Source organism: Ovis canadensis, chromosome 18, assembly GCF_042477335.2.
Source record: "Ovis canadensis isolate MfBH-ARS-UI-01 breed Bighorn chromosome 18, ARS-UI_OviCan_v2, whole genome shotgun sequence".
In the NCBI taxonomy this organism is placed as follows: domain Eukaryota; kingdom Metazoa; phylum Chordata; class Mammalia; order Artiodactyla; family Bovidae; genus Ovis; species Ovis canadensis.
Window position 1 is genome coordinate 46684992 of NC_091262.1, and position 15469 is coordinate 46700460.

Below are 15469 nucleotides of genomic sequence, written 5' to 3' on the forward strand. Positions count from 1 at the left end.
CCCCTGGCCCTGGCCTGGGGGGTGGTTGGGGAGCCTGAGAGAGACTGAGAGGCCAAAATCCTGCTGCCAAGTAGAGGGCTGAACGCCACGATGCAAGTAAGCCTCATGTTTGGGGTCCCCCAGGGACAGGGACCCAGTCCTCACTCAAACATCCTAGGAGTGGCCCAGGGAGCCAGGAGGTGCCAGCAGAACCCATGCTCTGCCAGGGGGTGGCTTGTTGGGGGACCTGGGCCTAGGCTTCATCTCCGTGTGTAAGGAGGGGGTGCGGTGGGGATGGAGACAGACTCCTTCTGTGCCCCCAGCCCTCGTCTCAGGAAGAGGGATGGAGGCACCCGCCCTGAACCCAGACAGCAGCGCCCTGTTCGTGGGCAGGAAGGGCGGGGAGCTGTGGGATTCTCCACCTTCAGCAAACCTCTTGGGCGGATGGGTGCCGGGCGGGAGGGGTGGCAGCCCTCCAGGAATACACTGCCCCTTTCATGGAACCCAGAGCAGGAAGGCGGGCAGGCACCGAGGGGCAAGACAGGCCTGGGCACAATCATTGCTCTGTCCTGGCAGCTCCCGGCCCACACGCGCACACATGCACAAACACACAGCCTTACGCAAACCCAAAACACACTCCCAGCAGCCACCCACACACTCACACACACAGGCGAGTACACATCTGCGCAACCCAGGACACCCGCCCGGTGTGCCTTCTTCCAGGCAGAGAAACTCATACCTGGGGCACTCATCCTGCCCCTCCTGCTTGTCCCTCAGGCCCTCTGAGGCATCCTGATCCCCCCATGCCAAAAGCCTGGAGCTGCCCAAGCAGCCCGCACCATTGACCTTCTGCACACTCACCTTTGAGAGCAGACCTCAGGCCAGAAAGGGACTTCCAGGACTAATCCCTACAGACAGGAGTGGGAGAGAGTAGGGAGGGGTGCCCATTTTACAGAATGGTGACACTGAGGCCTGAATTGGGCCCCTTCTGGCCCAGAGGAGAGCCCACATAGCTGCTGCATGCCTGAACTGGTGTTTGATGAATCATGGGTCTTCTTGACCCAGGAGAGTCAAGGCCAGGCCTCCAGGCTGTAATGAGGCCTCCTCTCTCCCCCGCGCTGCCCTAGCATCCCTATCAGGCTGCCGAGCCTGGTGTGGCCCCTGCTGCTTTCCTCTCTACTCCTCTGTCTTCAGCATTTCCAGAACCTGTACATCCCCGCCAGCCTCTTGGCCTTGCTTCCCTCTGAGATTGCCCATTTCCCTCCCTCTCCGCTCCTCTACCTAACCCTCACCTCCCCCAGGAAGCCCTCCAGGATTGATTCCTAGCTCATGCCGTCTTTATCCTGCCTGCCTTCTCCATTTGAAGGCCCTCTCTAACTGTTCCCCCGGCCTACCGCCCAGGACAGGGACTCTTGGTTCTTACCACTGCCACCCATCAGAGACAGAGAGGTGGCAGAAGACCAGGGGATGAGGGGAATGGCACTATCAGAGTTTCCAAAACCCCAGCCAGCAAGGCCTCAGAGGCCTCTGTTGGGGTGAGGGGGCTTCCCAGCCTGTGTGCTCCCGGCTGCACAAGGCAGCCTGTGTGAGCCCTTCCCGCGTGGCCCCACAGGAAACAGCAGGGCCCAGCCCCTCAATGGGCCCATTCAGACCCCAGCTCTCTCTGGAAAACACCTCTGCTTCCTGTCGCCCTCCCACTCTGGCCTGGAGAACCAGACCAAACAGGCTGGTACTCTGCCATGCCAGGACGGCGCTGCAGGCAGGTGGTTCAACGGTTAGAGCCAGCCAGCTGCTTCAGTTCCTGCCTGGTCCCCAGCTGGACCACGCCCTGGCAGGTTGACATCCACCTTTAGTGAAAGGGAGTGCGAGTGAGGGCCTGTGCTCACTCTCACACAGTTGGGAAGCAAAGGGACCCCCAGCCAGTGCATGTTAGCCAGTGAGGGTTTAACAACAGGCACTCCGGAAGACAGGGAGCCGTGATCGGTGTGTTTTGCCTCTTTCCGTGGTATAAATAAGCTCACTGGGCAGCATCACCTGGCTTACAACATTCCTGAAAATGTAACAGTCATCTCTTGCCAGCCATTCTGAGCTTTGCTGTGATGGTGGCTCCATCCTACGGGGGGCCACCTGCCTCTGCTCCTTGCGCTGCGGCTGCCCCCAGCTTAGTGTGCTGCATTTTGCTCCTCAGGATCCGTGACCTTGCATCTAAAACACCCCTGTAGGTGCCTGCCAGCTGCCAGTTCCCTGGTCTGTCCCTCGTGGACACCGAGATGTGCTGGGCCCACCGGGCTGTGTCCACCTAGATGGCTTTGCACTTTTGCTTTGATTTTTTTTTAGCTTCCTAGAGAAGGCTCTGGTGTGGCCAGCAAGTGCTGGCAAGAGGGGATAAGTAGAAGGGATTTCAGCTCAGCCTGAAGGGGAGAACTTCATCTTTCTTGGGCATCCCTCCATCTCTACAGGCTGTATTGACTACCCTTAGGGCACACAAGTCTGGGACTCCTCCAGTGGCTGATGCAGCTTCCTCAGGTGCATGTTAGCTGGCTCACACCCCCCCGGGGAACAACGCGTAGAAGGCTGGTTTCAGATCATCCCTAATGAGGCCAACAGCCTTGACTGACTCACAGAGGATTTAAGAGAAGATCAAGGAGGATGAATCATCTTTTTAACCCCCTCCTGTCTCCCCTTACCCCACCCCAGCCCTGGACATCAAGGAGGCAGAGTCAGTATTATATTTGGCACTAGTCTCCATGAAAGGAACGGACCAGAAATTGCGGCAGCAGGCTAGAAGCCAAGGGAAGCTCATTTGGAGAAATTTCCTGGAGGGGGTGACAACTTAAAAAGAGGAGGTATCCCAGTGTAGGGCCTACACAGTGACCCTGGGAAACCCCAAATATGACCTCCTGTCTTGGGAGGCCCATCATACTGTCAGCCCCTCCTAGTCCTTGCCTTCAGTCTGAGACCCAGGCTTGGAGAACTCAGCTGAACCCTGGCTTCCGGGCCGCGGTGGAAATAATGGGGCCGGATCTGACAGCTCACCAGGAACCATTAATAGCTAAGCAGCAGGAAGCAATACAGGGTGATGGAGGAAGCTTTGGCCCCTCTTGGGTCTGGCATCACACATGCTCTCCATCTGGGCTCAGAGCCTTTGCTCTTCAGTGGACTCACCGCCACCAGGGCTCAGCCGTGGCCAGCCAATCCAGGAGCTACACCATATGGGCACCTCAGAGAAAGAATCTGAGCAGGCATCAGTCTGGGTAGCAGTGGTTCTCCTAGCGCTTCATCCCTGGGGGTTGTGGCCATTGGGCCACTTGATTAGGCCAGGGATGGTTTCCCTTTGAGCCAGGAAGGAGCCAGACCCAGGATGGGGATTCCTCTAGGGCCCAGGGGAAGAGAGCCGGAGCTGGCAGAAGCCTCTGGCCCCAGAAACCCCCAAGGAGGAGACCTCGATGCTTGGGATTACTGGGTCTGACCTCCTTCAGAGCCAGGGTCCGGGCTGGACATGAGGCAAGGCCATGCCTTCTGGCGCCGGGACCAGCTGAGGCCCGTGGAGAACCAAGGCAGAGCCCCGGCCTGAAGTGCCCTCCCTACCACCCGGCCGTCCACCCTAAGGCTCCTTTCCTCCTCCAAGCACAGAGCCACACTTCACCACAGCTCTCTCCTTCACACAGCCTCCTTCTTCGGAGAGAACCACTTGGAGGTGCCTGTAGCCACGGCTCTGACCAGCATACACCTACAGCTGGAGTTTTCCACGGCACAGCCCGAGGCCCTGCTTCTCCTGGCCGCAGGCCCGGCTGACTACCTGCTCCTGCAGCTCTACTCCGGACGCCTGCAGGTCAGTGATGTCGCCCTGCTGGACTCCTTCTCTAGCTTCCAGTGCACACCCCCACCCGCCAGCTGTGACCTTGAGCGTGTCACTTTTACTGCCCCCCGCCGCCCCGCTCTGAGATGGACAGTCGTGTGAGCCCCCTTAGGAACCGGCTCTGCCCGTTTGCTCTCCAGCCACGCTTCTCACCACGACCCCTCGCCTGTCCTCGGTGCTCTGAGCACCCCGCCTGCTCTCCATTCTCTGCCATCCCGTGGCCTCTTGCTCTTGCCAGGCCTTTGCTCACTACTCTGCCTGATGCAAGCTTCATTCATTCCCTGCACGAAGTCTCAGCATGGGCACCCCTTCCTCACCTGGGCGGATTCCCCTCTCCTGGGTCCCAGCACCCTTGTGCATGCCTCTGGCAAAGCCCTGGCCACCCTCTATCCCCACTGTGACAGTATCACCACTGTCTGTCAGTGATGGAACAACCAAGAATGCTACTGCTATTGTTCAGACACTAAGTCATGTCCAGCTTTTTTGTGAGCGCATGGATTGTAGCCTGCCAGGCTCCTCTGTCCATGGGGTTCTCCAGGCAAGAATACTGGAACAGGTAGCCATTTCCTTCTCCAGGGGATCTTCCTGACCCAGGGATTGAACCCATGTCTCCTGCATTAGCAGGAGGATTCTTTACCACTGAGCCACCTGGGAAGCCCCACAGCTTCCTTAATTTTATTTCATCGTTCAAGTCACCACAAGTTTTATTTGCAGAGTCTTCTGGCTGTCTCTAGAGGCTTTCCCCTAACCATGAAGAGTTTGAGGACATGAGGTCTTAGTCTATCTTTGGGGGAACCATCTGTTTCCACACTCCAGTGGGGAGAGGACTCTGGTCCCCTCTGTCCTTCTGATGCTGCCATTGCTTCTCACTGCCACAAGGTGTCACTGTTGAACATGGCCTCGTACAACCTGGCACTGATGTTCTTTCTTCCTGCCAGGTATATTGATGCCACGCTCCTAGAAAGGCGCTCCATACACGGACTCCTAAGGTCATAAGTTCGTAGGGCTCTTCTCTTTCAGTTTCCATACTCTGCCACCACCCATCCTACCATCTGGCTGTGGGGGCCCCGCACCAGAGCCAGTTCTGTGTCAATGTCCTAGAGACAGAATCTTCTCTCCCCAAGGACCACCCCTCTTGGACAGGGCAAAACACAGCATCTGGTTGGGCGCCCCATCCCTGAACAATGAGCCTAGCTGCCTCAGTGACTCCAAGGTGTTTTGCTCTACTTGGGGGACACAGCAAGGGATTCTCAGGTGCCGATTATTCCAGGGGAGGAATCCTCTGTATTCCAAGGTGGTTTTTCTGGCACCTCTCACCTAAGGAAAGAGGGGAGACATACAAGAATTTAGGCTGAATCTCTAGGAAAGCATCTTGCCATGTGACAGGTCTGCGTGGGCAGGGACCACATCTGATTCACATCAGGGTCCCCTGAGCCCATCCAGGCCTGGTTCAGAAATCACTTTGGGGAGGGTTTGGGGGATGAGTAAAGAGCTGGCAGGAAAGAGAGGGGAGTGGCCTGAGAAGCACTTGTCCTAGGCCCTCAGCTCGGGGGACCCCAAGTGTGGGGAGCCAGTTACGCTTTTACCGCAGAAGTGCTGCTTGCAATCGGCTTCCTTTCCCACCGTGTCTCCTCAGGTCCGACTTCTCCTGGGCCAGGAGGAGGTGAGGGTGCAGACCCCGGCAGAGACGCTGCTGAGTGACTCTGTCCCGCACATCGCGGAGCTGACCGTGTCAGACAGCTGGGCCTTGCTGTCAGTCGACGGGCTCCTGAATGCCTCAGCCCCAGTCCAGGGCGCTCCCCTGGAGGTCCCCTATGGGCTCTTCCTGGGGGGCACGGGGAGCCTTGACCTGCCCTACCTGACGAGGGCCAGCCGACCCCTGCGCGGTTGCCTCCACACGGCCACCCTCAACGGCCGCAGCCTCCTTCGGCCGCTGACGGCGGACGTGCCCGAGGGCTGTGCCGAGGAGTTCTCTGCTGGTGACGACGTGGCCATGGGCTTCTCTGGGCCCTACTCGCTGGCTGCCTTCCCTGCCTGGGGCACTCGGGACGAAGGCACCCTGGAGTTTACACTCACCACACGGAGCCAGAAGGCACCCCTGGCCTTCCAGGCTGGGGGCCGGCAGGGGGACTTCATCTACGTGGACATATTTGAGGGCCACCTGCGGGCCGTGGTGGAGAAGGGCCAGGGCACTGTGCTGCTCCACAACAGCGTGCCTGTGGCCGACGGGCAGCCCCACGAGGTCAGCGTCCACGTGGATGCTCACCAGCTGGAAATCTCTGTGGACCAGTACCCCACACGGACTTCCAACCGTGGGGTCCTCAGCTACCTGGAGCCACGAGGCAATCTCCTCCTTGGGGGGCTGGATGCTGAGGCCTCTCGCCACCTCCAGGAGCACCGCCTGGGCCTGGCTGTCAACGTCTCCCTCCTGGGCTGCATGGAGGATCTCAGTGTCAACAGTCAGAGGCAGGGGCTCCGGGAAGCCTGGCTGACCCGCAACATGGCAGCCGGCTGCAGGCTGGAGGAAGATGAGTACGAGGAGGACGCCTACGGCCCATACGAAGCTTTCTCCACCCTGGCGCCCGAGGTGTGGTCGGCCATGGAGCTGCCTGAGCCCTGTGTGCCAGAACCGGGGCTGCCTCCGGTCTTTGCCAATTTCACCCAGCTGCTGACCGTCAGCCCGCTGGTGGTGGCTGAGGGCGGTACAGCCTGGCTGGAGTGGCGGCACGTGCAGCCCACACTGGACCTGAACGAGGCTGAGCTGCGCAAGTCCCAGGTACTGTTCAGCGTGAGCCGTGGGGCCCGCCACGGCGAGCTGGAGCTCGACATTCCAGGCGCCCAAGCACGGAAGATGTTCACCCTTCTGGACGTGGTGAACCGCAAGGCCCGCTTCGTCCATGATGGCTCTGAGGACCCCTCCGACCAGCTGGTCCTTGAGGTGTCAGTGACAACTCGGGGGGCCGTGCCTTCCTGCCTTCGCAGGGGCCAAACGTACATCCTGCCCATTCAGGTGAACCCTGTCAATGACCCACCTCGCGTCATCTTCCCGCACGGCAGCCTCATGGTGATCCTGGAGCACACTCAGAAGCCCCTGGGGCCAGAGGTCTTCCAGGCCTATGACCCAGACTCCGTCTGTGAGGGCCTCACCTTCCAGCTCCTCGGTGCCCCTGCCGGCCTACCCGTGGAGCGCCGAGACCAGCCCGGGGAGCCAGCAACCGAGTTTTCCTGCCGGGAGCTGGAGGCAGGCAGCCTAGTCTACGTCCATCGCGGCGGGCCCGCCCCAGACCTGACATTCCGGGTCAGCGATGGGCTGCAAGCCAGCCCCCCAGTCACGCTGAAGGTGGTGGCCGTCAGGCCAGCCATTCAAGTCCTCCACAACACGGGGCTGCGCCTGGCCCAGGGCTCCGCTGCACCTGTCTTGCCCGCCAACCTGTCGGTGGAGACCAATGCCGTGGGGCAGGATGTGAGCGTGCTATTCCGAGTCACCGGGGCCCTGCGGTTGGGGGAGCTGCAGAAGCAGGGGGCAGGTGGGGCAGAGGGCACCGAGTGGCGATCTACACGGGCCTTCCACCAGCGGGACGTGGAGCAGGGCCGCATAAGGTACCTGAGCACCGACCCGCAGCACCACGCCGAGGACACAGTGGAGAGCGTGGCCCTAGAGGTGCAGGTGGGCCAGGAGGCCCTGAGCAATCTGACCTTCCCAGTGACGGTCCAGAGAGCCACAGTGTGGCTGCTGCGACTGGAGCCGCTGCACACCCAGAACACCCAGCAGGAGGCCCTCACCACAGCCCACCTGGAGGCCACCCGGGAGGAGGCAGGCCCAAGCCCCACCACTTTCCACTATGAGGTGGTCCAGGCCCCCAGGAAGGGCAATCTTCAACTTCAGGGCACGCGGCTGTCAGATGGCCAGAGCTTCACCCAGGACGACCTGCGGGCTGGCCGGGTGACTTACGGGGCCACAGCTCGTGCCTCAGAGGCAGTCGAGGACGCCTTCCGTTTCCGCGTCACAGCCCCGCCGCACTTCTCCCCGCTGTACACCTTCCCCATCCACATTGGCGGTGACCCGGATGCCCCCGTCCTCACCAATGTCCTCCTCTCGGTGCCCGAGGGCGGGGAGGGCATCCTCTCTGCTGACCACCTCTTCGTCAAGAGTCTCAACAGCGCCAGCTACCTCTACGAGGTCATGGAGCGACCCCGCCATGGCAGGTTGGTGTGGCGAGATGCACAGGACGAGGCCACCACCATGGTGACCTCCTTCACCAACGAGGACCTGCTGCACGGCCGGCTGGTCTACCAGCACGACAACTCCGAGACCATGGAAGATGACATCCCCTTTGTGGCTACCCGCCAGGGCGAGGGCAGCAGTGACATGGCCTGGGAGGAGGTACGGGGTGTCTTCCGCGTGGCCATCCAGCCCGTGAACGATCACGCTCCCGTGCAGACCATCAGCCGCGTCTTCCACGTGGCTCGTGGCGGGCAGCGGCTGCTGACCACGGACGACGTGGCCTTCAGTGATGCCGACTCTGGCTTTGCAGATGCTCAGCTGGTGCTGACCCGCAAGGACCTCCTCTTCGGCAGTATCGTGGCTGTGGACGAGCCCTCTCGGCCCATATACCGCTTCACCCAGGAGGATCTCAGGAACCGGCGGGTCCTGTTTGTGCACTCGGGGGCCGACCGCGGCTGGATCCAGCTGCAGGTGTCCGACGGGCAGCACCAGGCCACCGCGCTGCTCGAAGTGCAGGCCTCAGAGCCCTACCTCCGCGTGGCCAATGGCTCCGGCCTGGTGGTCCCTCAAGGAGGCCAGGGCACCATTGACATAGACGTGCTCCCCCTGGACACCAATCTAGATATCCGCAGTGGAGAGGAGGTCCACTACCAGGTCACAGCCGGTCCACGCTGGGGGCAGCTGCTCCGGGCCGGCCAGCCGGTCACCAGCTTCACCCAGCAGGACCTGCTGGAGAAGGCCATTCTCTACAACCACAACGGCAGCCTCAGTCCCCGTGACACCCTGGCCTTTTCTGTGGAGGCAGGGCCTGTGCACACGGAAGCCACCCTGCAAGTGGCCATTGCCGTCGAGGGGCCAGTGGCCCCCCTGCACCTGGTCCGGCACAAGAAGATCTATGTCTTCCAGGGAGAGGCAGCTGAGATCAGAAGGGACCTGCTGGAGGTAAAGGGCTGGGGGCCTGAGCAGGGGTCTGGGCCAGGTAAATGGGCCCCCTAACCCGAGCAGTCATGCCAGGCATGCTTGCTTGGATGGTTTGGGGTGTGACCAGGTGTGTGTATGTGCCTTGGGTGTGTACCCGTGCATCTGTATGTTGTGTACCTGAGGGTTTCTGGGCAGTGTTTTGTATGCACGGCTGCCTGTGGGTTGCATATTCCTCCACATGTCACATGCACACATGTACACGCTGTGGCCGACATGCAGATTCCTGGGCTCTACCCAGACCACAGACCCTGATTTGGAGCCTGAGAATATGCACTCTAATAGGAGTGGGCTGTCTGAAGGGTTTTGATGGGTGCGGACTTTGAGGATTACAGGCCTTAGAGGCAGGTTTGGCTCCCCCCTACACCCACCCTGCCAGCCAGATCCTGCATCCTCAGTTCTTTTCCTGGACCTCAGACCAGGCCTTGAGGGCTGCTGACCACCCAGGAACCTCACTGAGCAACCACAGGCCATCCGGTAGGTCCACTGCCTTGCTGTGTGATCTCACACCAGTCACTTGCCCTCTCTGGGCTTATTCTTCTACTGAGAGTAAGCTGCTAGCTTCTGAGCCTCTTGTGGTTGTTGAAGCTGTTGAGACTTCGGGGCAGATGGTGACTAAACATGTCTGGTGGCTGGAAGTCTTTGCCCAGGAGCAGGCAGCTTTGAAGAGCTAGGCTTTGAAGAGTCTGGGGTTTAACAGCAGAGAGGAGGGGGACAGTCTTCCAGGCAGAGGGACAGAATAAGACATGTGAGCCTGGGGTGGTGTGTAGCCTGTTATGGCTGGGTCATCAGATGAGGGAGCACCTTCCCTCCAGGCCCTGGACTGGCCTCTGGTCTGCCAGCTCCATAGAGCCCCGTTGTATAGGAATCCAGGTCGCTCAGAAGGATGGGGCGCCCTCTGGTGGCATCAGCATGTCACGGGTAGTCAGTGTGTATGTCCGTGTGTGACATACGTGTGTCTGGGTGCACACATTGGCGTGTGGTAAGACTGTATGTCCGTGTCAGTGAACCTGAGGCCGTGTGGTTGTGTAATCTCGGCGAGAGTGTGTGTGTGTCTCAGAGGCCTCAACAGGCTCCCCCTGTGACCCCTCTGATAACCAGGCAGCCCAGGAGGCTGTGCCACCAGCGGACATTGTGTTCTCAGTGAAGACCCCGCCGAGCGCCGGCTACCTGGTGATGCTGTCCCCCGGCGCCGTGGCAGCTGAGCCGCCCAGCCTGGACCCCGTGCACCGTTTCTCCCAGGAGGCAGTGGATGCGGGCAGGGTCCTGTACCTGCACTCCCGCCCTGAGGTCTGGAGCGACACCTTCTCCCTGGATGTGTCCTCAGGCCTGGGTGCTCCCCTCGAGGGCGTCCGCCTGGAGCTGGAGGTGCTGCCGTCCGCCATCCCCCTGGAGGCACAGAACTTCAGTGTCCCGGAGGGCGGAGCCCGCACCCTGGCCCCGCCCCTGCTCCGCATCTCTGGGCCCTACTTCCCCACGCTGCCGGCCCTCCACCTGCAGGTGCTGGAGCCGCCCCGGCATGGGGCCCTGCAGAGAGAGGAGGGACCTCAAGACGGGAGCCTCAGCGCCTTCTCCTGGAGAGAGGTACGGTCAGGGAAGCCCAGGGTGCTGCCCAGCTCTGGGGGCCAAGTCTGGGGGTGTGCAGGGAGAGGAGGCAGGAGCCCACATTTACGGAGCACCTCATCTCACCCTCCTTCACCGGCATAGAGAAACGAGTGTCCCCATTTCCATCATTCTTTCACCCTGGGAGAAATGACGGTCCCCTTTGCCTCCCACAGAAACAGAGGCTCTGAAGGAGTCAGTCTCCCATAGCCAAAGGCAGGGCATGAAGGGTACTGGGCCTGAGACCCACGAGGGGACTCAGGCCTGCCGGGGCCTGACCTCCGGCCCGGGGCCTGCCCGCAGGTGGAACAGCAGCTGATCCGCTACGTGCATGATGGGAGTGAGACGCTGGCAGACAGGTTTGTCCTGGTGGCCAACGCCTCAGAGATGGACCGCCAGAGCCACCCCGTGGTCCTCACCATCACCATCCTGCCTGTCAACGACCAGCCCCCCATCCTCACCACAAACACAGGCCTGCAGGTGAGAGCGTCTAGGACCGCCTCCCGCTGTCCCTGTCCCCACCAGAGAGGCCCAGCACCGAGCTCCCCTGCTGTGAGCCTCACTTTCCTCCTCTGTAAAATGGGGATCCTGCCCCATGCCGCCCTAGGTTATTGGGAGGAGAGAAGAGCTACGGCACCGGAAATAGAACACAGGTGTGAGGCTCTGTAATTGGCCACTTACAAGTGCAGCAGGCAGCCTTGTGAATGGACATGCTTCCCATTGCTCCCTGGACTCACCCTCAGCAGGAAGCTTTTGCTCTGGCTCAGCACCAGGACTCCTGAAGAAAACTGTTTCAGACCCTTAGGGGTGGACTCCAACTGCTCCCCACTTCCACCCCCAGCAAGTGCAGGCCACAGCCGGACCCCCCAATCCCCTGACTCTTACACTACTGCAGGGTAGTGGGGTCCCCATCTAGCAGAGGTGAAGGCTGAGGCCCAGACAGGTGACAGGACTTCTCCAGGGTCACAGTGGAAGTCACCGATGGAAAAGAGTGTGGCTTGACCAGGGCCACACAGCAGGATAGTGAACGGGCAGGGCGCTGAATGCTGACCTCTAGGGTATAGCCTCTGGCTCAGCAGCAGCTATGGAAGGTTTCAGAAGAGGGCCGATGTGGGCTGTCTGTGGCATGAGAATCTTTGGTGTATAGGATGTGCCTGTGGGGAACAGCCGGGTGCCGGGAAGGCCTGCAGAGGGTAGGTTTCAGGCAGAGGGCTGCCAGACCAGAGTCAGATGGTGCTGTGTGCCATTTCGCCACCAGGTGGTGCTGTCCACTGTGTTTGTACCAGGAGCCCTGTGCTAAGGCCAGGTCTATACATTATGGCCCTCCTTCCAGACCTCAGGCCGAGGTCAGCCTTGGGCTGGGAGAGGGAATCCCAGAGTGCTTGGTTTTCTAGGAAGCCCCTCTCCAACACTGCTCATAAGTTGCTGACCCAATAGGACCCTCGGAATGGGATCCTGTCGTGCTGACAGGAGAGAGGCTTGTGGGGTCTCCCCTCCCCTCTGAGCATGGGGAGGGGCTACCTGCACCCAGGAAGCCTTTACCCATCTGGCTGGGGCCTCGTGATTGCACTGGGAGCACCTGGGCCCCCATCAGGTGCTGCAAGGCAGCGGCCTGGCACCAGCCTCTCCAGCTCACCAAGCCTCCCTTCCCCATCCCTCACCCGGAAGGGGAGCCTAATCCTAAGTATCCTGATCTGATTCCCATCCTGTGCCCCTGCCCAGATTCACCATGGAGGGTCTAAAGGGAGACCCCTGCCCTGCCAGTGAACCACAGAGGCGGTACTGTGGGTCAGAGTTGGGAGACTCTGAGGGGTGAAAGCTGGGGGCTTCCTGGGGTAGGGGTACATGAGCTGGCCTTGAGGGACAAGCTGGACTAGGGCAGAGGGAGCCCTAGGGAGCCCTAGGGAGCCTGGGCGTGGGAACCTTGGGCCCACAGGGGAAAGTGAATGGGGTGGAGGGCCCCTTTGTGTGGGGAAGCCCCGGATGGCAGTGCGGTTGGAGCCCTGATGATACCCCCAGGCCAGGGGGGAATGCAGTGGGTAGGCTTGGTGGGATCATATCCCTCACAGGCCTGTATCCCCAGATGTGGGAGGGGGCCACGGTGCCCATCCCAGCGGAGGCCCTTAGGGGCACAGACAGCGACTCTGGACCCGAGGACCTGGTCTACACCCTGGAGCGGCCCAGCAACGGCCGGGTGGTGCTGAGTACGGCGCCGGGCATCGAAACCCACAGCTTCACCCAGGCCCAGCTCGACGGCGGGCTCGTGCTGTTCTCACACAGAGGTAGGCGCCGAGGGGTGGGGGTGCCCCGAGGCTGGGTGCCAGTGCGGGCCGGCGAGGCTCAAGTCCCCTCCTGTCCCAGGAGCCCTGGACGGAGGCTTCCGCTTCAGCCTGTCTGACGGCGAGCACAGCTCCGCGGGACACTTCTTCCGGGTGATGGCCCAGAAGCAGCTGCTCCTCTCCCTGGAGGGCAGCCGGACGCTGACCGTCTGCCCAGGTGGGTGAGCCACGCCAGGGCCCTTCTGCCTCCCCTGTGGCCGCAGGTCTGGCCCTGGCTCCTGGTCAGAGTCCGACAGTCCCCCTTGGCCTCTCGCAGGGTCCGTCCAGCCGCTCAGCAGCCAGAGCCTGAGAGCCAGTTCCAGTGCGGGCACTGACCCCCACCACCTGCTCTACCAGGTGTTGCGGGGCCCTCAGCTTGGCCGGCTCTTCCACACCCAGCAGGGCAGCACCGGGGAGGCCCTGGAGAACTTCACTCAGGCAGAGGTAAGGGCCGCTCTCTTCAGCCACTCAAGCCTTAGACTCCATCCAGTCTAAGGCCCACTGTCCCCTTGGACACACTTGTGGACACGGGTACCAGCTCCAGCTTCCCTGGGCCTGCCATGGTCCAGGCCCTGCATGCCCCACCTTCCAGAAGCTGCCAGGCTGGGGGATAGGGGAGGGATGGGGCTTAGTGTTCCAGGAAAAGGAAGAAGGATGCAGGAGACCAGGGCTCCAGGGGCCCAGAGCAGGGATCAGGTTCTCAGACTTGGCTTCCAGGAGGAACTGCACTTGGACCCTAGGGGATAAGGGGACACTAGACACCCCAGTGGCTGGTGGGGGACAGTGTTTGGTTTGGGGGGGGATAGAGTTTGGGATGAAGGCAGCTGGTTGGCTTGTGGGCAGAGATGTAAGCCCGGGGCTCAGGTGAAGAGCCAGAAAGAAGCAGGGTGGGTCCTGAAGCAGACGAGTGAACACAAGCAGCTGAGTAAGTCGAGCTGGGGGTGAAGCTGCCATCCATGCTTCAGGGCAGCTTCAGGACACAACTGCCCCCGAGCAGAGGCCCCCAGTGAAAGCTAGGACTCTCAGCCACGGGAAGAGGCAGACCACCAGGCTGCTTCTGTTGGGGTCCCAGAGCGCTCTGTGCTACCTGGGCCAATGGGGCCAGCAGCCATCGTTTTAATTTAGGTCCCTGTAAGTGCATTAGGCGCCCAGCATTCCAGGGCAGCCTTGGCTCGCCCTGAAGGCTCTCCCTGTGGTGGCAGGGGGTGGTGGGGGGAATGTCTTCCATGTGAGGGCAGGAAGGAACTTTAATGAGGGTGGGAAGAGGTTCTCAGTTCTCTCACATCACCGTCCCCCAGGCTGGAGTTCTCTGTGCTCCCAGCATCTGCTGTGGCCCCGCTTCCCAGCCCTCCCCACAATTAAATATTCAGCAGGCCAGCTGTGCACCCTGAATCCCTGGGATGCCGAGGGAGGAGGGTGGAGCAGGAGGAGGACTTCAGGCCCCTCCCCAACCCTGCGGACTAGATTGAATGGCCACCAGGGGGCCAGGCTGGCAGCGCCACCCAGGGAAGCTGGAGGAGGCCTTGAGGCAGACACACCCTCCCCTTGGTGAAGGGGGCAGGGCAGAACTGGGTGGGATCTGACAGTGCCATGGTGGCACAGGACTCTGAGCTGGGGGCGGTGGAGAGGAGACAGGGACCAGGTGTCTCCATTCTGCAGATAAGGAAACTGAGGCTTATAGAGGTCAAGGGACTTTATTCAGATCCTGTGGCTAGTGAGAAGCCATCCCGGGGCTGTGCCTTCAGATTGCTAGTCCTAGATTCTTTCCACAAAGGACGCTGCTGGTTCCCAGAGGTCAGGGCCCCCTCCCCACCTCGCCTGTGACTTGCCTCATCCCCAGCTGGACAGCCCCCCGACCCACAAGCACCTCGTGTACCCAGACTCCAGCTCCTGAGGGTCTCTGTTTCCTTCCTGCTCATTGGTCAGCCCCGGGCCAGAGGTCACAGCTGGCAGTCCTTGTGGACCACAGCTGGCCCACAGATGTGTTTTATTTGGCTTGCGCATGCATTTAATGGTTTTAAATTAGTGGTCAAGATATAACCTTTGGGGTATTTCACCCACATGCAACCTGATTTCCAGTTTCTTAAAAAGCTTCTGTTCCCCTCTCCCGGCCAGCCTCTGAAGAGCACCTCCAGCTCTGCTCCCCCTCCTGACCGGGCAGGGTGCCCCACTTCACCACAACCCCGGTGCAACAGTGAGATGGAAGCCTAGATCCTCCCACACTGTGACCCCAGTCGGCTTCCTTCTCATTATTGCACAAGTCCTGTTTTTCCACGAGAAGGAAAATAGTTCCCTGTGTCTTCTAAAAGGGGAAAACAAAAGATAAGCCAAGAGGACACATTGGGATTAGAAGAGGAGGGAGTGGATTTCTTGATGGAAGTGGAGACTATTCCTTGGTGTTTAACAGGCAGCTGGCCCTAGAGAATAGCAGGCGTGGCTGGAGTGGAGAGGGAGGAGGTGAGGTCGCAGGTAACAGGTCACACAGGGTCTTTGAAGCCAAAGGGTGGT

The 15469-nt window shown here is 60.6% G+C and overlaps 1 protein-coding gene across 1 annotated transcript in view; it reads left to right on the forward strand.

The window, feature by feature from the left end:
- Positions 1-15469, forward strand: part of CSPG4 (chondroitin sulfate proteoglycan 4) — a 35525-nt gene that overhangs the window by 15392 nt on the left and 4664 nt on the right. The window contains exons 2-8 of the mRNA XM_069559621.1: positions 3648-3811; positions 5475-9005; positions 10143-10625; positions 10947-11123; positions 12727-12925; positions 13005-13139; positions 13239-13405. Of these exons, the coding sequence (XP_069415722.1) occupies positions 3648-3811; positions 5475-9005; positions 10143-10625; positions 10947-11123; positions 12727-12925; positions 13005-13139; positions 13239-13405 (4856 nt within the window). The remainder of the gene's footprint in view (positions 1-3647; positions 3812-5474; positions 9006-10142; positions 10626-10946; positions 11124-12726; positions 12926-13004; positions 13140-13238; positions 13406-15469) is intronic.